At 44.3% G+C, this 22,171-nt stretch overlaps 1 protein-coding gene across 1 annotated transcript in view; it reads left to right on the top strand.

Moving 5' to 3' along the window:
* PRIM2 (DNA primase subunit 2) overlaps positions 1-18,328 on the top strand; it is a 130,985-nt gene extending 112,657 nt beyond the window's left edge. The window contains exons 13-14 of the mRNA XM_054063146.1: positions 13,541-13,609; positions 17,730-18,328. Coding sequence (XP_053919121.1) covers positions 13,541-13,609; positions 17,730-17,957 — 297 coding nt within the window. The 3' untranslated portion in view covers positions 17,958-18,328. The remainder of the gene's footprint in view (positions 1-13,540; positions 13,610-17,729) is intronic.
* The last annotated feature ends 3,843 nt before the right edge of the window (positions 18,329-22,171 follow it).

Consider the following 22,171-nt stretch of genomic DNA (forward strand, 5'->3'; position numbering starts at 1 on the left):
TAGGAACTGGAAAGGCACGAAAGCCTCGTCGTGGCTCCAAGGCAGGTAAGGGCCAGTGACCCGGACCCTGCCGGAGCTTCTCTCTGGGAGATCCTCTCCGTACCCTGGAAAGGGAGCCTGCGGGATGGGAGTCCTTTGTTCCCCCACCTGCAGAGGTCTGTCCCCGATGGACGAGAACAGCACTGTGGTTCCTGAGGCCTGCCTTGCTCCTTATATAGCCTGATGTCACTGATGTCACAATGGCCGCCTGGTGATGTCACAATGGCTGCCTGGTGAGGTCACAACGGCCGTTCTGGGTGAGGTCACAATGGGACCTCACGCAGAGCACAGGAGCCGCAGACTCGGGAGCAAATATTTCCCATATAGCTCATCTGACAAAACTGCCCCACTGTCCAGCAGAGTCCCATTGCCATATTTTTCCTGTGAATCATTGTCATGCCTCGATCCTCGAGCTACACCCTCGTGTCTGTGCCTTCCTTAGAGTCGCACAGTCGAAGGAGGTGGTTTGATTATCTGTGGCCGGTTCGATGCGGGGTCCGACAGGGTCACTCCCAGGGTGAAATCAAAAAGCAAAATTTATTCTGGCTTCAAACCAAAAGAAACGGAGCAAAACTCTCATGTGCACTGTGAGGTGTGAGGGGGAACTTGCCAAAGTTGTGGAAAACAGATTTCAATGAAGACTTTTAGAGTATGTGGAGAGATTGTATTATGCGTAGAACACATTTGATCGTACATAAAGTAGCTGTTTGATTAAATTAGAAACTATTAAAGGTTGAACTGAAAAAGATATATCTCTTAAAGTTTGAATTAGACATTCTAACCACCAAAAGGATGTAATTAAAATGGGTGTACGGTCAGGTGCTATTGTTAGAGTTTATTATTGAATCACAGAATAGCAGAGTTTGGAAGACGCCCCTGGAAGTCACGTTGTCCAGCGCCCCCACTCAAGAAGGGTCATCTACAACTTGTTGCCCAGCGCTGTGTCCAGATGGGTTTTGATTATCCTGAAGGGTGGCGATTCCACAACCTCTCTGAGCGACTTGTAGCAGTGCTTGGTCATATGTATCTTTTAGAACAGATACTATGAAAAGCAGAGTTAAAATGCATATTTTTTTCCAGTTGTTGAAGAGATGAGTGGTGTTAATGCAGTGTGTCCAGTTTAAAGTATTTAAATTCATTAGTTAATCTTAGACATTAGTTCCAGGAGCATTTAATTAGCCCAAATGGGCCCTGCTGGTGTGAAAGGCTCTGTTCATCCTCTCTGTTCATGCTCCCTGTTCATCCGGGCCTGTTGAGTTTCCATTGCTTTCCTTATGCTGGCCTTACGGCTACATGGTAGAATAGATTAAAACCAATGTCCAGTTATAAGTTTACTGGGGAAGATGAGGAACAATAAGGTTCATTTTCAGATGGCAGGAATGGGTGCACAGAATTAGGTTTTCACACTTCAGCCGCTTCAGTTTGTGGTGTATTGAACTACCGATGAGATTTTTATTTAAAAGAGAAAGCAGAGAAAAAGCACACAGAAAAAAGTCAAAGGGATAAACATACACTTGAGGATGAGAAAACAGGAAAACAAGGAACGGACACACGAAATAAAAATGTTTCAGCTCATTGTTCTTGAAAGAGTTGTGTTGCAAACTGAGAATGTACATGAAGCAAATACTTCAATTTTATTTCTTAAATTTTCTTAATTATCATTATTCTGAAGTGCTTCAGATGCTTGCTGTCGTTCTTGATGATAGTCCAGGTTTTGACTCAGCATTTCCTTGCAGGAGAGGAATGTGGGTTATCTCTCATATCTGAACCCAGATATAACTGTCGTATCCTGCACGTAAGTAGCAGTGGAATATTCTATCCCCACACAATGACCCATTCCGTGAAAAATTTTCTTCTGATGTCCAGCCTGAACGTCCCCTTGCGCAGCTTGAGGCCATTGCCCCTTGTCCGGTCCCCGGTCACTGGGAGAAGAGGCCAGCTCCCTCCTGGAATCAGCTGGGAGTTGCTGTTTGGGGCTTTGAGCTCGCCCTTAGCTGCGATCCCTGCTCCTTTGTTGCTCGCGCTGGGATCGTCTCCCAGTGGTGTGGGACCTGTGCCGGGATCGGCTCCTTGTTGGCTGCCGTTCCCAGGCAGAAAGCCGCTGTCCCCGTTCACGACGCTCAGTCCTCCTTGAAGAGGCTGGGAAATCTCGTCCAGGCCTTGGAGATTGTCCTTCCTCAGCCCCAGTGACCTGAGCAGTGTCCTGAGCTCTGCTCCGCTGCCGTCTCCGGCTACTGGAGGGGTTGGACTGCTGGGCGTGCTGAGCCGTGCTGCGGCCACCACGGTGCCTCCTTGGCGACCTGCTTGGGGTCGTGCTTTGGCCACCGTGGTGCCCCTGTGGGGACCTGCTTTGAGCTGTGCTGTGGCCACCACGGTGCCTCCTTGAGGACCTGCGTCGAGCCGTGCTGTGGCCACCGTCGTCCCTCCTTGGTGACCTGCTTCGGATTCTCTCTTGGTTCCCAGCACGGCCACTGCCCTGGTCTCTGCTGGCAGAGGGGCGGTGTTGTTGGCCTGAGGGACGATTCCGTCTCCTTTCCGCAGGGCAACGCTGAGGTCTCCCCGCTTGAGCGTTGTTGCGTCTGCGCCTTACTAAGCTCTGCAGGGCATAGTCATTGTCTGCCACCTTGCGGTAGAGTTCGTTGAAAGGGCACTTACAGAGCGGGCACTCATGTATTAAGAGGTACCACTGGAAGATGCAGATAAAACAGAAAGTGTGTCTGCACGAGACCACAGACGCTTCGTCAGTAATGGTTTCCAAGCAGATTGGGCACTGTGGTTCCTTGGACGCATCCTGTGGAGGGGCCTGGGGCTCCTGGCTGGTGCTGGGAGCAGGGGAGGAGATGCTGTTTTCTGCCCGGTTCTCCTCCGATGCCATCTCAGACTGCAAGCAAAGGGGATACAAAGGTTACAATGTGCCCTAGAGACACGACCTGCAGGACGCAGGAAAGCTGTGGAAGTTGAGTTCTCAAGAGTTGCCCACTGTGCCTTGGGGCTGTGTGTGTGCCGGCACAAGCAGCAGGGACGATCCCGGGACTGCCGAGCGATGCCAGAGGCGTCTTTGCGTGTTCCTGCTCTCGGGGCAGGGTGGTGACTGACCTCTGTGAGAGGTGCTGGTAGGAACTGGAAAGGCACGAAAGCCTCGTCGTGGCTCCAAGGCAGGTAAGGGCCAGTGACCCGGACCCTGCCGGAGCTTCTCTCTGGGAGATCCTCTCCGTACCCTGGAAAGGGAGCCTGCGGGATGGGAGTCCTTTGTTCCCCCACCTGCAGAGGTCTGTCCCCGATGGACGAGAACAGCACTGTGGTTCCTGAGGCCTGCCTTGCTCCTTATATAGCCTGATGTCACTGATGTCACAATGGCCGCCTGGTGATGTCACAATGGCTGCCTGGTGAGGTCACAACGGCCGTTCTGGGTGAGGTCACAATGGGACCTCACGCAGAGCACAGGAGCCGCAGACTCGGGAGCAAATATTTCCCATATAGCTCATCTGACAAAACTGCCCCACTGTCCAGCAGAGTCCCATTGCCATATTTTTCCTGTGAATCATTGTCATGCCTCGATCCTCGAGCTACACCCTCGTGTCTGTGCCTTCCTTAGAGTCGCACAGTCGAAGGAGGTGGTTTGATTATCTGTGGCCGGTTCGATGCGGGGTCCGACAGGGTCACTCCCAGGGTGAAATCAAAAAGCAAAATTTATTCTGGCTTCAAACCAAAAGAAACGGAGCAAAACTCTCATGTGCACTGTGAGGTGTGAGGGGGAACTTGCCAAAGTTGTGGAAAACAGATTTCAATGAAGACTTTTAGAGTATGTGGAGAGATTGTATTATGCGTAGAACACATTTGATCGTACATAAAGTAGCTGTTTGATTAAATTAGAAACTATTAAAAGTTGAACTGAAAAAGATATATCTCTTAAAGTTTGAATTAGACATTCTAACCACCAAAAGGATGTAATTAAAATGGGTGTACGGTCAGGTGCTATTGTTAGAGTTTATTATTGAATCACAGAATAGCAGAGTTTGGAAGACGCCCCTGGAAGTCACGTTGTCCAGCGCCCCCACTCAAGAAGGGTCATCTACAACTTGTTGCCCAGCGCTGTGTCCAGATGGGTTTTGATTATCCTGAAGGGTGGCGATTCCACAACCTCTCTGAGCGACTTGTAGCAGTGCTCGGTCATATGTATCTTTTAGAACAGATACTATGAAAAGCAGAGTTAAAATGCATATTTTTTTCCAGTTGTTGAAGAGATGAGTGGTGTTAATGCAGTGTGTCCAGTTTAAAGTATTTAAATTCATTAGTTAATCTTAGACATTAGTTCCAGGAGCATTTAATTAGCCCAAATGGGCCCTGCTGGTGTGAAAGGCTCTGTTCATCCTCTCTGTTCATGCTCCCTGTTCATCCGGGCCTGTTGAGTTTCCATTGCTTTCCTTATGCTGGCCTTACGGCTACATGGTAGAATAGATTAAAACCAATGTCCAGTTATAAGTTTACTGGGGAAGATGAGGAACAATAAGGTTCATTTTCAGATGGCAGGAATGGGTGCACAGAATTAGGTTTTCACACTTCAGCCGCTTCAGTTTGTGGTGTATTGAACTACCGATGAGATTTTTATTTAAAAGAGAAAGCAGAGAAAAAGCACACAGAAAAAAGTCAAAGGGATAAACATACACTTGAGGATGAGAAAACAGGAAAACAAGGAACGGACACACGAAATAAAAATGTTTCAGCTCATTGTTCTTGAAAGAGTTGTGTTGCAAACTGAGAATGTACATGAAGCAAATACTTCAATTTTATTTCTTAAATTTTCTTAATTATCATTATTCTGAAGTGCTTCAGATGCTTGCTGTCGTTCTTGATGATAGTCCAGGTTTTGACTCAGCATTTCCTTGCAGGAGAGGAATGTGGGTTATCTCTCATATCTGAACCCAGATATAACTGTCGTATCCTGCACGTAAGTAGCAGTGGAATATTCTATCCCCACACAATGACCCATTCCGTGAAAAATTTTCTTCTGATGTCCAGCCTGAACGTCCCCTTGCGCAGCTTGAGGCCATTGCCCCTTGTCCGGTCCCCGGTCACTGGGAGAAGAGGCCAGCTCCCTCCTGGAATCAGCTGGGAGTTGCTGTTCGGGGCTTTGAGCTCGCCCTTAGCTGCGATCCCTGCTCCTTTGTTGCTCGCGCTGGGATCGTCTCCCAGTGGTGTGGGACCTGTGCCGGGATCGGCTCCTTGTTGGCTGCCGTTCCCAGGCAGAAAGCCGCTGTCCCCGTTCACGACGCTCAGTCCTCCTTGAAGAGGCTGGGAAATCTCGTCCAGGCCTTGGAGATTGTCCTTCCTCAGCCCCAGTGACCTGAGCAGTGTCCTGAGCTCTGCTCCGCTGCCGTCTCCGGCTACTGGAGGGGTTGGACTGCTGGGCGTGCTGAGCCGTGCTGCGGCCACCACGGTGCCTCCTTGGCGACCTGCTTGGGGTCGTGCTTTGGCCACCGTGGTGCCCCTGTGGGGACCTGCTTTGAGCTGTGCTGTGGCCACCACGGTGCCTCCTTGAGGACCTGCGTCGAGCCGTGCTGTGGCCACCGTCGTCCCTCCTTGGTGACCTGCTTCGGATTCTCTCTTGGTTCCCAGCACGGCCACTGCCCTGGTCTCTGCTGGCAGAGGGGCGGTGTTGTTGGCCTGAGGGACGATTCCGTCTCCTTTCCGCAGGGCAACGCTGAGGTCTCCCCACTTGAGCGTTGTTGCGTCTGCGCCTTACTAAGCTCTGCAGGACATAGTCATTGTCTGCCACCTTGCGGTAGAGTTCGTTGAAAGGGCACTTACAGAGCGGGCACTCATGTATTAAGAGGTACCACTGGAAGATGCAGATAAAACAGAAAGTGTGTCTGCACGAGACCACAGACGCTTCGTCAGTAATGGTTTCCAAGCAGATTGGGCACTGTGGTTCCTTGGACGCATCCTGTGGAGGGGCCTGGGGCTCCTGGCTGGTGCTGGGAGCAGGGGAGGAGATGCTGTTTTCTGCCCGGTTCTCCTCCGATGCCATCTCAGACTGCAAGCAAAGGGGATACAAAGGTTACAATGTGCCCTAGAGACACGACCTGCAGGACGCAGGAAAGCTGTGGAAGTTGAGTTCTCAAGAGTTGCCCACTGTGCCTTGGGGCTGTGTGTGTGCGGGCACAAGCAGCAGGGACGATCCCGGGACTGCCGAGCGATGCCAGAGGCGTCTTTGCGTGTTCCTGCTCTCGGGGCAGGGTGGTGACTGACCTCTGTGAGAGGTGCTGGTAGGAACTGGAAAGGCACGAAAGCCTCGTCGTGGCTCCAAGGCAGGTAAGGGCCAGTGACCCGGACCCTGCCGGAGCTTCTCTCTGGGAGATCCTCTCCGTACCCTGGAAAGGGAGCCTGCGGGATGGGAGTCCTTTGTTCCCCCACCTGCAGAGGTCTGTCCCCGATGGACGAGAACAGCACTGTGGTTCCTGAGGCCTGCCTTGCTCCTTATATAGCCTGATGTCACTGATGTCACAATGGTGGCTGCCTGGTGATGTCACAATGGCTGCCTGGTGAGGTCACAACGGCCGTTCTGGGTGAGGTCACAATGGGACCTCACGCAGAGCACAGGAGCTGCAGACTCGGGAGCAAATATTTCCCATATAGCTCATCTGACAAAACTGCCCCACTGTCCAGCAGAGTCCCATTGCCATATTTTTCCTGTGAATCATTGTCATGCCTCGATCCTCGAGCTACACCCTCGTGTCTGTGCCTTCCTTAGAGTCGCACAGTCGAAGGAGGTGGTTTGATTATCTGTGGCCGGTTCGATGCGGGGTCCGACAGGGTCACTCCCAGGGTGAAATCAAAAAGCAAAATTTATTCTGGCTTCAAACCAAAAGAAACGGAGCAAAACTCTCATGTGCACTGTGAGGTGTGAGGGGGAACTTGCCAAAGTTGTGGAAAACAGATTTCAATGAAGACTTTTAGAGTATGTGGAGAGATTGTATTATGCGTAGAACACATTTGATCGTACATAAAGTAGCTGTTTGATTAAATTAGAAACTATTAAAAGTTGAACTGAAAAAGATATATCTCTTAAAGTTTGAATTAGACATTCTAACCACCAAAAGGATGTAATTAAAATGGGTGTACGGTCAGGTGCTATTGTTAGAGTTTATTATTGAATCACAGAATAGCAGAGTTTGGAAGACGCCCCTGGAAGTCACGTTGTCCAGCGCCCCCACTCAAGAAGGGTCATCTACAACTTGTTGCCCAGCGCTGTGTCCAGATGGGTTTTGATTATCCTGAAGGGTGGCGATTCCACAACCTCTCTGAGCGACTTGTAGCAGTGCTTGGTCATATGTATCTTTTAGAACAGATACTATGAAAAGCAGAGTTAAAATGCATATTTTTTTCCAGTTGTTGAAGAGATGAGTGGTGTTAATGCAGTGTGTCCAGTTTAAAGTATTTAAATTCATTAGTTAATCTTAGACATTAGTTCCAGGAGCATTTAATTAGCCCAAATGGGCCCTGCTGGTGTGAAAGGCTCTGTTCATCCTCTCTGTTCATGCTCCCTGTTCATCCGGGCCTGTTGAGTTTCCATTGCTTTCCTTATGCTGGCCTTACGGCTACATGGTAGAATAGATTAAAACCAATGTCCAGTTATAAGTTTACTGGGGAAGATGAGGAACAATAAGGTTCATTTTCAGATGGCAGGAATGGGTGCACAGAATTAGGTTTTCACACTTCAGCCGCTTCAGTTTGTGGTGTATTGAACTACCGATGAGATTTTTATTTAAAAGAGAAAGCAGAGAAAAAGCACACAGAAAAAAGTCAAAGGGATAAACATACACTTGAGGATGAGAAAACAGGAAAACAAGGAACGGACACACGAAATAAAAATGTTTCAGCTCATTGTTCTTGAAAGAGTTGTGTTGCAAACTGAGAATGTACATGAAGCAAATACTTCAATTTTATTTCTTAAATTTTCTTAATTATCATTATTCTGAAGTGCTTCAGATGCTTGCTGTCGTTCTTGATGATAGTCCAGGTTTTGACTCAGCATTTCCTTGCAGGAGAGGAATGTGGGTTATCTCTCATATCTGAACCCAGATATAACTGTCGTATCCTGCACGTAAGTAGCAGTGGAATATTCTATCCCCACACAATGACCCATTCCGTGAAAAATTTTCTTCTGATGTCCAGCCTGAACGTCCCCTTGCGCAGCTTGAGGCCATTGCCCCTTGTCCGGTCCCCGGTCACTGGGAGAAGAGGCCAGCTCCCTCCTGGAATCAGCTGGGAGTTGCTGTTCGGGGCTTTGAGCTCGCCCTTAGCTGCGATCCCTGCTCCTTTGTTGCTCGCGCTGGGATCGTCTCCCAGTGGTGTGGGACCTGTGCCGGGATCGGCTCCTTGTTGGCTGCCGTTCCCAGGCAGAAAGCCGCTGTCCCCGTTCACGACGCTCAGTCCTCCTTGAAGAGGCTGGGAAATCTCGTCCAGGCCTTGGAGATTGTCCTTCCTCAGCCCCAGTGACCTGAGCAGTGTCCTGAGCTCTGCTCCGCTGCCGTCTCCGGCTACTGGAGGGGTTGGACTGCTGGGCGTGCTGAGCCGTGCTGCGGCCACCACGGTGCCTCCTTGGCGACCTGCTTGGGGTCGTGCTTTGGCCACCGTGGTGCCCCTGTGGGGACCTGCTTTGAGCTGTGCTGTGGCCACCACGGTGCCTCCTTGAGGACCTGCGTCGAGCCGTGCTGTGGCCACCGTCGTCCCTCCTTGGTGACCTGCTTCGGATTCTCTCTTGGTTCCCAGCACGGCCACTGCCCTGGTCTCTGCTGGCAGAGGGGCGGTGTTGTTGGCCTGAGGGACGATTCCGTCTCCTTTCCGCAGGGCGACGCTGTGGTCTCCCCGCTTGAGCGTTGTTGCGTCTGCGCCTTACTAAGCTCTGCAGGACATAGTCATTGTCTGCCACCTTGCGGTAGAGTTCGTTGAAAGGGCACTTACAGAGCGGGCACTCATGTATTAAGAGGTACCACTGGAAGATGCAGATAAAACAGAAAGTGTGTCTGCACGAGACCACAGACGCTTCGTCAGTAATGGTTTCCAAGCAGATTGGGCACTGTGGTTCCTTGGACGCATCCTGTGGAGGGGCCTGGGGCTCCTGGCTGGTGCTGGGAGCAGGGGAGGAGATGCTGTTTTCTGCCCGGTTCTCCTCCGATGCCATCTCAGACTGCAAGCAAAGGGGATACAAAGGTTACAATGTGCCCTAGAGACACGACCTGCAGGACGCAGGAAAGCTGTGGAAGTTGAGTTCTCAAGAGTTGCCCACTGTGCCTTGGGGCTGTGTGTGTGCGGGCACAAGCAGCAGGGACGATCCCGGGACTGCCGAGCGATGCCAGAGGCGTCTTTGCGTGTTCCTGCTCTCGGGGCAGGGTGGTGACTGACCTCTGTGAGAGGTGCTGGTAGGAACTGGAAAGGCACGAAAGCCTCGTCGTGGCTCCAAGGCAGGTAAGGGCCAGTGACCCGGACCCTGCCGGAGCTTCTCTCTGGGAGATCCTCTCCGTACCCTGGAAAGGGAGCCTGCGGGATGGGAGTCCTTTGTTCCCCCACCTGCAGAGGTCTGTCCCCGATGGACGAGAACAGCACTGTGGTTCCTGAGGCCTGCCTTGCTCCTTATATAGCCTGATGTCACTGATGTCACAATGGCTGCCTGGTGATGTCACAATGGCTGCCTGGTGAGGTCACAACGGCCGTTCTGGGTGAGGTCACAATGGGACCTCACGCAGAGCACAGGAGCCGCAGACTCGGGAGCAAATATTTCCCATATAGCTCATCTGACAAAACTGCCCCACTGTCCAGCAGAGTCCCATTGCCATATTTTTCCTGTGAATCATTGTCATGCCTCGATCCTCGAGCTACACCCTCGTGTCTGTGCCTTCCTTAGAGTCGCACAGTCGAAGGAGGTGGTTTGATTATCTGTGGCCGGTTCGATGCGGGGTCCGACAGGGTCACTCCCAGGGTGAAATCAAAAAGCAAAATTTATTCTGGCTTCAAACCAAAAGAAACGGAGCAAAACTCTCATGTGCACTGTGAGGTGTGAGGGGGAACTTGCCAAAGTTGTGGAAAACAGATTTCAATGTGGTCAGATTACAATCTGATCCCTGAACGCAGCCAAAGCCGCTTGGATTTGATCGGATAGTCACCCATACCAGTCAGGTAAACACAGTGTGATGAGAGCTATGTTGAAATATCTTTTTCTTAAGGGTTTCTTAGAGAAATAGCCTTTTCCGCTATAGAAAAAGATAGATAACCCACATTCCTCTCCTGCTATCGCAATAACAAAAGCAAAAGTTGGCAGAAATTTCTGGTTCTACAGTCAGGAGAAATGACTATCTAAACTCATCCTTTATGCTTTTTTTCCAATTAGTGTTTTTTTCTTTTAGGGAACAATGCTCATGTAAATGAATAGTACAGATCATCAGAAAAGCAAGTTGCAGATGGCAGTGGAAGGAAAGGCACATAAGAACTAACAAAAAGAGTCCCCGAGTATGTACCTCTCCTTGCAAATAAAGCAGTTTAATGTAAATGTCTTAATATATGTAGAGGCAGAAGATTGCTGCTGTGAATTGAGGTAGTTTTGAGTGGAGGTTAGTTTCTGGGTAATACAAGTGAAAAACAGCAGCAAGCTCGCTTTCATTATGCGCAAAAATAATATAAAGATAATGCAATGAATTATAATTCTGTTTTATTTAAATAGGGGATTGTTAGTTTCTCTCACACAGAGAACTTCTTTCTAGATGGACTGCATTCTATTGCAGTTTTAACCTTTTTCTGTCTCTTCTCTTAGCAACTTTTTCCCTGTTAAAGCCAGTCAATCTACTAAACCCGCTCTTGTATGGATATGTATAATGTGGCACGTATTGCTCATCCCTATCATTTGTGCAGAAGGTGATTCTGGTCCCCTGTGATGTGTCCAATTCAAAATTAGATATATGCTAGTTTGGCTGTCCTCTGGCTGCCTCTCAGAATGGGTAGAAACTGATTTATAACTGCTTCTCCCTGAATGAGCCACAAAAATTGTTCTGGCTTTACTACCCAACTACAACTCAACAAGCCATTCAGTCCAATTGTTAGCCCACCACCACCACCGTGCCTACTAAACCATGTTCTAAAGTGGTACATCTACACATGGTGTTAACACCTCCAGGGATGGAGACTCCACCACTCCCCTGGGCAGCCTGTTTCAATGCTTCTCCACTCTTTCAGTAAAGAAATTTTTCCTGATACCTAATCTAAACCTCCCCTGGCACAACTTGAGGGCATTTCCTTTCATCCTATAACTTGTTACCTGGGAGAAGAGACCAATACTCATCTCGCCACAATCTTTTAAGTAGCTGTAGAGAGCAGTAACATATCTTCTCAACCTTCTTGTCTCCAGACTGAACAATCTGAGCCCCTTCAACCACTCCTTATAAGACTTGTTCTCTAGCCCCTTTACCAGCTTTGTTGCTCTTCTCTGGACATGCTCCAGAGCCTCAGTTTCTCTCTTGTATTGAGCTGCCCAAAACTGAACACAGCATTAAAGGTGCGGCCTCACCAGTGCTGAGTACAAGGAGAGGATGACTTCTCTGGTCTTGCTGGCCACACCATTTCTAATACAAGCCAGGATACTGTTCATCTTCTTGGCCACCTGGGCCACTGCTGGCTTATGTTCAGCCACTGTCAACCAGCACCCCCAGGTCCTACTCCGCTGGGTAGCTTTCCAGCCACTCTTCCCCAAGCCTGTAGCACTGCACAGGGTTGTTGTGACCAAAGTGCAGGACCTGGTACCTGGCCTTGTTGAATCTCATACAGCTGGCCTCAGTCCATCGATCCAGCCTGTCCAGATCCCTCTGCAGAGCCTTCCTGGCCTTTAGCAGATCAACACTCCTGCCCAATTTGGTGTCATCTGCTAACTTACTGAGGGAGAACTCAATCCCCTCATGTAGATCATTGATAAAGATATTCAACAAGACTGGTCCCAATACTAAGTCACAAGTCATGACCTCTCTTGCTGTGCTTTCCCCGCTGCGGTTTTCCTCTGGTTTTGCCCCTTTAAGAAGACTTCCCTGGCATGATTCCTCTGCTTCAGAGCCCTTCGCCTTGGTGGCTTCACTGAAATGATGGTTCACTGGATTTTGAACTGCTACTGTCACTCATGTTCCTGCCCATGCCGAGTCAGAACTGCTTCTCGTTCGTGGAACAGAAATAGATGAGTTTTCTTCAGTCCTTAACTACTTAATGTGTTGTTATTTTTTCAGTTCATTTCAAAGGAATTAGGAGGTAAGAAAAGAAAAAACATCTACGTTCATAGATAGTGCTAGAATTCAGAGTTCATTGCCGAGTTGGCCTTGGCCTTCATCTTTTACAGAAGATTTAACGGGAGGTGGCACGAGGGATAGAAATGCAATCAGTTGGGGTAATGCAGAGAAACAATGCCACTAAGTACTTTCTTGGCAGTGCATTGCTGGTGTTATCCATTCGACAAATGTAATTTATTTATACATCTGTCAATAAATACAAGGCGGCATCTAATAATGAGTACAGCAGGGATTTGAGCTGGAGTGTATTGCTGTGTTTGACACAAAGATCAGCCTTGGGAAAGGGGCTTGAAATTAACATTTCTTGAAAACTGTTTTTCCTTCCACTAAGGCTATCTCTTAATTCCAGCAATTTTCTCTGTTTGATAAGCAGCAAGAACATACATTGTGATTATATAAAGCAAGGAGGAAGTGATGAAACTTTAAAAAATTTCAACTGGCATTGCATTCTGGTGATAAGAATGGGACTTTATGCAGCGCAGAAGAGATTACCTGAAGTAGAATTGGGAAGCAAATTGTATTTACAAAAGATGGCATGATTTTCTTAATAGATGTTCAAAACAGGCTATTCACTCACATATTCTGCTGAGCATGACTAGAAATAACTTCATTTCAAAAGGGACAAATCTGATTGAAGGTAAAAGCATTCCCCTCTCACAGATACTTGTCTAAAGGATTTGCATTAAATTTTCTTGATGGGAGCACAGTAGTATTTTATTCTGCATCTGCATGAACTGGTAATGTGGAAAATAAAAATACAAATCGTATCCTTGATTGCTTCATGCTTCAACCACTTGAATTACTAGATTTATGTCTGCAATTATGGAAGAGATGTTGCAATATGATAGTCTTGACAGTAACTGTCACAGTTATGTTACCGAATTATAGATTCTGCTTATTCTTCAACTTAAGAGTATTGAAATTACTTTTTAAGGACCAGGTGTGTCTTCCTGTGGTTTTATCTTGTTTTTAATGTAGTCAGGGTATTTTGGGAAATTTATAGTATATCTAACTGTTGTCAATTATCAGTAGGGTGCATACATGTTAAAGATGTCATGTGCTGTGAATTTCCATGAGCTATTATACAAGCTGTTGTGAAATACCCTGTCATGGTAAGTGTCAACAGGATGTGCATCTGCTACTTCTGGATCTTGGCCTTATGTTTTTGTCCCTCTGTTTAGATCCTGGAATTGGTGAAAGGGATGCATTACCAGCTGGCCTGTCAGAAGTACTTCGAGTTGACGCATGATGTAAGTAACTATTCATTTTTGTTAAAACTACAATTACTGTCTTTTTCTTGAGGAAGGTCTTGGAAATCATGCATGAAGCCCAGGGGCTATTTGCAGTTTTCACATCCATCCATTAGCTGTCTTGCCTTGTTGGCTTTCATTTCAGCAATTCAATGCATTTTCTGCATTTATGTATTGATGTTATTAATACCCTGAATATCTCAAGATATAGTAAAAGGTTATGCTTTTTTTTCCTGAAAATATCAATATTGTTGAACTCTGTTTATTTCAAGCCATTTAACTTTTTCAATATCCCATTTTAAAACAAATTGTGTTTTTTAACCCATTATGCAATTCACTTATTTTGACATATATCTTTAAAAAATAAACAAAATGGTTCCAACAAGTTGTCATTGTTTAGCCCTGAATCAGCGAGCAGAAAATTAAGTTACTCTAAAGTTACAACACTGATTCTACTTTAACACAAACCGGAACACAAGTTCAGCTCAAACTGTAGTCTTCCAACACTTAGAGATAATATTTGTAATTTTCTGTAGTTATTTTTTTATGTCTTTGGTCATGTGGGATTAGTTTTTAAGTCAAGATGAACAATTCCCATTTGTTTAATTGTAAGCTTCTGTAACGTGTTAAAGTAAGATCCTCCACAAAATTGTAGGACAGTGAATGGCTGCAAACCATCTCCTGTGTGGTTTCTTGATTCAAAGAACCAGTTTCCACACTGGCTCTAGATTCTTTGTTAAGAAAAAATGGTGGATTGTCACCCATCTTATACCTTTATTCTCTCCACATCTCAAAAAAATAGAAATATCCCTTTCAGATATCAGAATATAGAATAGTCTTACTACAGATAAGGATTAGATGACCCATCCAGGGCCTTTTACCATTGACATTTTTGTTCTCAGTGTTTTTCACATTTGTACATGTCTCCCCAAATTTCCAGCAATCATATGTGTGAATATATATTAAAGGTGTACTCTGAACCCGTATCCAGTATTGTTTTGGCAGCTGTAATTTGAGAGGAACACTTTGTCTTACAGTCTTAGAAAATGATAAAAAAGGAAATTAAAAATCATATATAATTTGAAATTTAGATAACACATGGCCTGTGTAAGGATAAGTCAGTAGAAATAATATTTTCCCAAGATGACTACAGACCCTAAGGTCAACGTTCACGAAAGGATAAATCAGCACAGTGCTGAAGATCTGCTGTGTTTTAGGAAAGTTGTGTTTCCATTCTTTTGTGGCAAGTTCTAGAATAGCATTATTTTTTTCAGTCTTTTTGTAATACAAATATCTGTCTTTGCTCCTTGCACTGAGTCATGGTCCTGTTCTGCTGTTGATAAGTCTGTTACTGTGGTGAAAGGAAGTAGAATGCACAACAAGGCACTTTCTGTAGTTTGAGTGAACCCTGCTTATGAGGGCAATTTTTTCAGAGAATTTAGCTGCTATAGTTGTTAGCAGGCTGCTCAAAATGATTTTTCTTTCTTATAACTGAATGCTTTAGTAATATTTTTTTTTCATGTAATGCTTCTCTGAAGCTGGTGATACCTAATCAAACCCTTTCTTTCCTGTATATCACTACCAGATCTTCTAGTGAAGGACATTTCTGAAGCATCAATGAGCATAACATTGTTATTTTTTCTTTAAATTTAAGTAAGATTTTCCTAGAAATAATAGATGGGCTTACATGGAGAATTTCATCTTCAGTTATGTAAAAATTTTATGAGGAAAGCGTTTGATATATGTTGTGCAGAGCTGTTAGAGTTACCTGTAATTCTTGAAAGTTACAGTGCATGTGGTGGTTAGATCTAATAGAAATGACTTTGTAGTGGAGACTTCTTTAAGATTATGATTTTTTCTTAGGCTCACGGGGTCAGGTGCACACTATGTCTACTTTTGGACTCTCTTTGCAATTCCTCCCCATCACCCTCTCTCAGGGTTCTGCCACATCTTATGCTGGCAGCAGATTTGCTGTTGGCTTCAGTAGTCTTGGCACTAAGAATGCTAATCCATCTGGAATAGAGTGAGAATGTTTAGATCTTTTTTGGCGGGGGGGAGGGGCTTGGGGTTCATAGAATCATAGAACCATAGAATACTTTGGGGTGGAAGGGACCTTAAAGCCTATCCAGTTCCAATCCCCCTGCCATGCGCAGGGACACCTCCCACTGGATCAGGCTGCCCAAGGCCCCATCCAACCTGGCCTTGAACACCTCCAGGGATGGGGCAGCCACAGCTTCCCTGGGCAACCTGTGCCAGTGTCTCACCACTTTCATGGTAAAGAAATTCTTCCTTATGTCTAGTCTAAATCTCTGAGTTGCCATCTAATTCTACCAACTAACATAAAATAAAATCTTGCCATTATTGTGACCATGAAAGGAATTCCTCATTACTTTAGTATTTTGGTATTATTTGGTAGAATGCTTACTCTAGTTACCATAGAAACATAGTTTATTCCTGTTTGTTATTAAAATCGGATAATGTTTCAATATATTTACCCCCCACACCATTCAGTTATACTTTTATCAAGTCCAAAGTCCTTCCTTTCTTCACATGTATAGGACAGTTTGTCTTGACCAAGTTATGGTGTTATTATTTAGAAAATAATGTTCCCAAGAAGGATTATGCCCTGATATCCCAGAACTTGAAAAATACGGTAAAACCATTCATGCACTACATGTAGCGCTTTCCTTTCCCACACTTATTGAAAGTCTTAAAAAATTGCACGAGCATACGTTTTCTTAACGCATTAATTCCTGCCCAAAGACAGTATGCTGGACCTCACAAATGATGGTTGCTTTTGTTCTGCGGTTGTGAAGTAGTGAAAGTTCAGGAGAGATGTAGTGTTATAGTTAGCAAGGCCACTTTACACAGAATATGCAGAGAAGCAGTTTTTAGGTAACCTGTGCTTTTTGAACCAACAACACTGAGGTGCAAAGAAACAGACTTGCGAGCTCAGACTGTTGGGGTTGTTCAGCCTGGAGAAGAGAAAGCTCCAGGGAGACCTTAGAGCACCCTTCCAATGCCTGAAAGGGGCTGCAAGAAAGTTGGGGAGGGGCTGTTCACAAACGCTTGTGGTGCTAGGGTGAGGTGGAATGGGTATAAACTGGAGAGGAGAAGCTTTAGACTAGACATAAGGAGGAATTTCTTCACTATGAGAGTGCTGAGACACTGGCACAGGTTGCCCAGGGAAGCTGTGGCTGCCCCATCCCTGGAGGTGTTCAAGGCCAGGTTGGATGGGGCCTTGGGCAGCCTGATCCAGTGGGAGGTGTCCCTGCGCATGGCAGGGGGATTGGAACTGGATGGGCTTTAAGGTCCCTTCCATCCCAAAGTATTCTATGGTTCTATGATTCTAAGTTTCAACCAGTAAAGCTTTATTTTATTTGCATTCAGGTTTGAAAAGGAAAAATGCTACATGGAATCATATTACAATATTAACTAACAACCTGTAAATAGCTTTTAGCCAAATACCACCAATCACCTCTGAAAACATAGTTGTCTCCATTCATACCATGAGCTGCATCTACAGCTTATTCTGATTTATTGGGGAGAGAGGAGTTTATAGCAAACTTAAGAGTTACAAAGTGAATATTACATTTGTCTGAAGAAAATTGAGATTTTAAGGTTAAAACCCCAGAAGTAATTAAGAGCTGCTTCTCGGAAACCCAGCTTTTCACTGTATCACTTCTTTTTAAGCCATTTTGTTGTAAAGAAGTAGCTTAGTGTCCACCTGACTTGTCTCAGTCCCTTTTTTTGGGTAGGGAAATACTGTTTTAAGGTGTAGAGGTTCAGTTTCTTCCATCTGTAAAGGTATGCCATTTTACTTATATTATTTTATATGTTTCAGGGTGTTATTCTTCATTACAACAGCAAAGACCATGTAAAATACTATTTGAATATGCCAACGTGGTCGTTTTATTTCTAACACGAATGAAGAAATTTTGTGTTGAAAGTATATCTGTGTCATACTAATATTTACTAGGATAATATTTACCAGCTGATGCCTTTTTCTCCAACAAAATCAGAACTCATTACATCACTAATTAATTTGTTCTTGAGTGTTAAAAAAATGACTTCCCAAAATAAATATTATAACTCAGTGTTCCTTTCCTTTTATGTACAGGTTGATGATGTTGGGTTTTCTTTGAATCATCCTAACCAGTATTTTATGGAGAGTCAAAAGCTACTGAGTGGTGGTAGAGAACTGAAGAAGGAACTAAGTAACCCAGGAAACACTCAGCAAAAAACTAATAGTCAGGAAAGCATGAACTCAAATTCTGGTCCCACCTCTTCAAATACAACAGCTGATGCAGAGCTGGAAGGACTGGAGGCATACTTCACTGAAGACTAAGCAGCTGTGTTATTTGGGTGTTTCGTTTTGGTTTTTTTTTTTTCTTTCTTTCATTCTTTCCCCTCTGTAGCTGGATTTGTCCCAATATTAAAGAACATGCACTTCACTATGAGGAAGGCACAGGCATTTGACACTTTGAATAGCTTGAAGAAAAGAAAGGCAGATGCTGCAGCTTTAATTGCATCCAGTACTTATTCTTGCTGCTTTAGGACACTGTTTTATATGGCATGTTGAAGGATGGGGAATGAAAGTTCCTTCCCAGTTATTAGGTGATTTTAATCTGACTTACCTGTTTTGTTTTCCTTCAAAATGTTTAAATATTTCAGTCCCATTTTTGTGGTCACGTTTATATGTTTCTTCTTAATAAACAAATTGCAAAGCAAAAGTTTGTGGTATTTTCTGTTTAGCTGTATTTTGATGGTAACTGAGTAGGAGTTCTTATGATCAAAATTCCCTCTGGGGGAGTCTGGCTGTCTCTTTTCTACATAAGGAAATGAGTGAAATCAGCTTCCTATTTTGTGTACCTTGACACTAAATATAGAGAGCTGTTTTCGTGCTTGAAATAGAATATATGCAGAGTTCAGACACCTGTATGTAAGATAATCCTTAAATGCTGATGCCCTCCCAACTAACTCATCTTGAAGACTCTAAAATTTATTAGCTTATGTTACTTCTAAAGTTTCAGCAGTGTCTGCGCGTGGCTGAAGCCTCCTTTGTCCTCCTTTGCTAAACAGCCATCTAAATGGAGCCTTAGGTCACCTAAATTCTGCCCATTCCCCCAAAGCCCGAGTCACTTAACACACGAATGGCATTCAGTCGAGCAGTGACCACTGTGCAGTGGGTGGAAGCTCTAAGTAGTGCTGGTATTTCATATCACTCTGTTAGAATATTCTGCCCAGGATGTGAAAAGCCTGAATTGTATTTTACTGATGCTTCAGGAGTCTCAAGACAACATTACGCCTTCCCTGAAGAGTGACCTAGCTACTGCTACAGCCTTCTAACCACATAAACAGAGTGTTGTCATTGCTAATAACTTCTGTTACCTCTGCAAGGCCTTAGCGTGAAGGCTCACTGAGCTTGATTTATCTGGGCTTATCTTGCCCTACCTGAAGCTTTGTTTTAGCTATGACAGCAATTGTCAAACAACAGCCTAACTTTGCACAATTGTGTGGTGCGCTGCCTGTTTTTATAGCGATTTTGAAGTGTTGAAAAATCCAAAATGAGAATCCTCCTTTTGAGCAGCTGGATACTGAGGAATTGTTTGTCTTCTAGAGCTTTGGTGTCTTTCTGCTTTTTAGTTTCAATAAATATCACTTGTTGCTTCATTAGGAAGCTGTGTGAGATTGTAAAGGCAAGATCACTAAGGAGTTCTAAATAATTAATTTTGAAACATTTCCTACTTTTAAAAATATATATTTAGTCAGAAAATAAGGACTGTGGAAAGATATGGCTATGCAGTAGTCAAAAATAACAGCAAAACCAAACAAAAAAAAACCCGCAAATTCCAAACCTTACTCTTACAAGTTGAAAAGAAAATGTAAAGCAAGCGTCAGCTCTCCTCCTAAGTGGCTTTTTGAAGTAACTTTTGTTATATTTTGCAAGTTCTATAAGACCAGGAGACACAAACATCTGAAGTTTGAAACTGCTCTGGACAAGACTCTTATGTATTCAGGGTCGGTGAATGAGATATTAAGATGATATTTGGTTGCATTCCTGAGGGGATGCGCCCAACTGTGCCTGTTACCAAATAATAGCCCCGCACAGCCATGGAGTTCATGTAGGAAGTGCTCTTTCCAACATCTGATCTTAAACGTACCACGGGTAAATTTAGAGGAAGATGTTTAGAAAGGAATGCCAGTCCATAGATTGTAATCTTTTGAAGTGCTAGTATGAGGGATAATAAAAAGACTCTGACTTCAAAATGTTTCTGGACCTAACGGAGAACTTTACTATTGGGTGTTCTGGAGGAGGAAGGGTAAGGAGCTCAGAAGTTATGTGTGACTTATGAAGTGCTCTGCTGAGATGTGGTGTGCTGCCCCTGCAAGGGCTATGATAAGAGCAGCCAGTACCGTGGCACAATAAGAATGGATCTGTGGAGCAAAACCAGTTGATGCTGAGCATGTGGCGTTTCTTCTGTGCATGTTTGGGGAGTTTTACTTCCAGCTAGTTTTAGTCTTCAATCATAGATCATAGAATAGTTTGGGTTAGAAGGGACCTTAAAGATCATCCAGTTCCAACCCCTCTGCCATGGGCAGGGACATCCCACTGGATCAGGCTGCCCAAGGCCCCATCCTTGGCAATTAGGCTGCAAAAAGCAGATGTATGAACTCTCCATATCTCTTAAAACAAAAATGATAATCACAATGAAAACGTCACAATATTCTGTGTTTCTAGCTGAAACGCAAGTTATCAGCCAAGTTGAAGATGCTTTATCATATAAACATAAACCTTAATTAAGATTGAACACAAATTAATGAAAAGGACATTAGTATGGCAGAAGCAGGTACGGCATAAGCCTAGTATTCATTTTTAAGAAGAATATTACATTCTACTCAGGATCAGAGTTGTATCATGGGAGGTGTGCAAACAGAAAGTCCCTGCCGTGCTTAATGGCAGCACTTACAAAGTGAATTTCAGTAAAAATCAAGTTAGACCAGAAGTGTCTTTGCTCAACCTGAACTAGTCAAATAGATGCATCATGAACTACTTGATGAAATGTAACGGTCTGTGTTGTGCTCTTCAAAGTAGCTGATCTGACTGGACTTTGGCCATTAAATTCTATGACTTTTAGGATTTATTTTTACATTTGATAAGAATCCAATCCTCCAAGCTCTGGAGCGTCCTTGGTTCAGACTGCTGCTGTAGTGCTTTTGGGTAGAATATAGAGGCAATCTAAGTAGATAGACCTAAGAGTTAGAAGTGTGTGACTCAGGTATGCAATCATAGAATCAGTAGGTTGGAAAAGACCTCTTAGATCATCGAGTCCAACCATAAACGTTCAGGTCCTTGGACTGTCAGTGGTTTGGCCACCTCCAGTTTTCTGAGAAGTGGTTGGCTGTAGAAAAATGCCAGGAAACCTGCTGAATGACATTAGTTCTATTCTGATCTCCTGTGTTAGAGCATAATTAAGATTAGTTAAAGTTCTAACATGCTAAAGAACAGTTATAATTGCTGTTCCTGTATGATTTTGAATGGAAAAAGGGAGAATCCTTGACACTAGGACTTAGAAAAGAGTTTAGACGTTTCTTAGACTGTCTCTCTGTTAAATCAGGAGGCACTGCTGAAAGGTAAGTTTTACCTACAACTGATGACATTTTTGTCTTTAGCTTATTATGCCCTAAGGGATGATTGTAAAACTGCACTTTTCAGGATCTAATATTAATAGAAATATAATTTCTGATAGTTGAGGGAAGTTTTCACTTGGATTTAGATATTCACCTAAGGTCTTACAGCATATCAAGAATAAAAGGTACAAATATCTAAGTCAATGTACAAATACGAAAAATAAATTGTGTTATTTGAGTATAGTTTCAAATCAGCTGTAGCTGAATATGTTGGTAGCACAGCTATAGTAATTTGATAGTAATTTGCTGAGCGCAAACATATATAAAAGAAGCGCAGTCCTTCTCTCCCTGCTTATTTTTACTTTGTATTTTTAGAAATGATCCTTGAAAAAATAGTTCTCACATTTTAAGAGTTCATTTAAAGAATATTAGAAATTTTTATTGTAAATATTTCAAATGTGTTATGCTATGGAAAAATATATTTTAATGTCCTTCCTAATTGAATCACTGATTTTTGTTGACTTTCTGTCTGTTGCCTCTATATTTTGGCTTATTTTTATGAGAGGCCTTACCTTGAAAACTCGGGATTTTGCAGCTTTGGATTAAAGAATGCTACTTCATTTTCTCTTCAAGCATCAGTTAGAAAAAAATTCCTACACAATGAAAATTTTAAAGGCCTTCATCGACCACATGAAATTAACTCCTCCCTTTGCCCTTCGAAAGTTCCCAACAAATGAAATGAGTGCATATAATAATAAAAATCTATGTAAAATTTCTTCTAAACGCATTAGTCCAACTTTCTGCTGAAGTTCCCCTATATACTTGGGAGGCCTCGTGACAATAAATTTATGCCAGTTCTAGATGTTTTTCTCTTGATCTTCAGATTATTTTGGGGATGTGTAAATGGGACTTCGCTTTCGAGGGAAAAAC

The sequence above is a fragment of the Cuculus canorus genome, chromosome 3 (genome assembly GCF_017976375.1).
Source record: "Cuculus canorus isolate bCucCan1 chromosome 3, bCucCan1.pri, whole genome shotgun sequence".
In the NCBI taxonomy this organism is placed as follows: domain Eukaryota; kingdom Metazoa; phylum Chordata; class Aves; order Cuculiformes; family Cuculidae; genus Cuculus; species Cuculus canorus.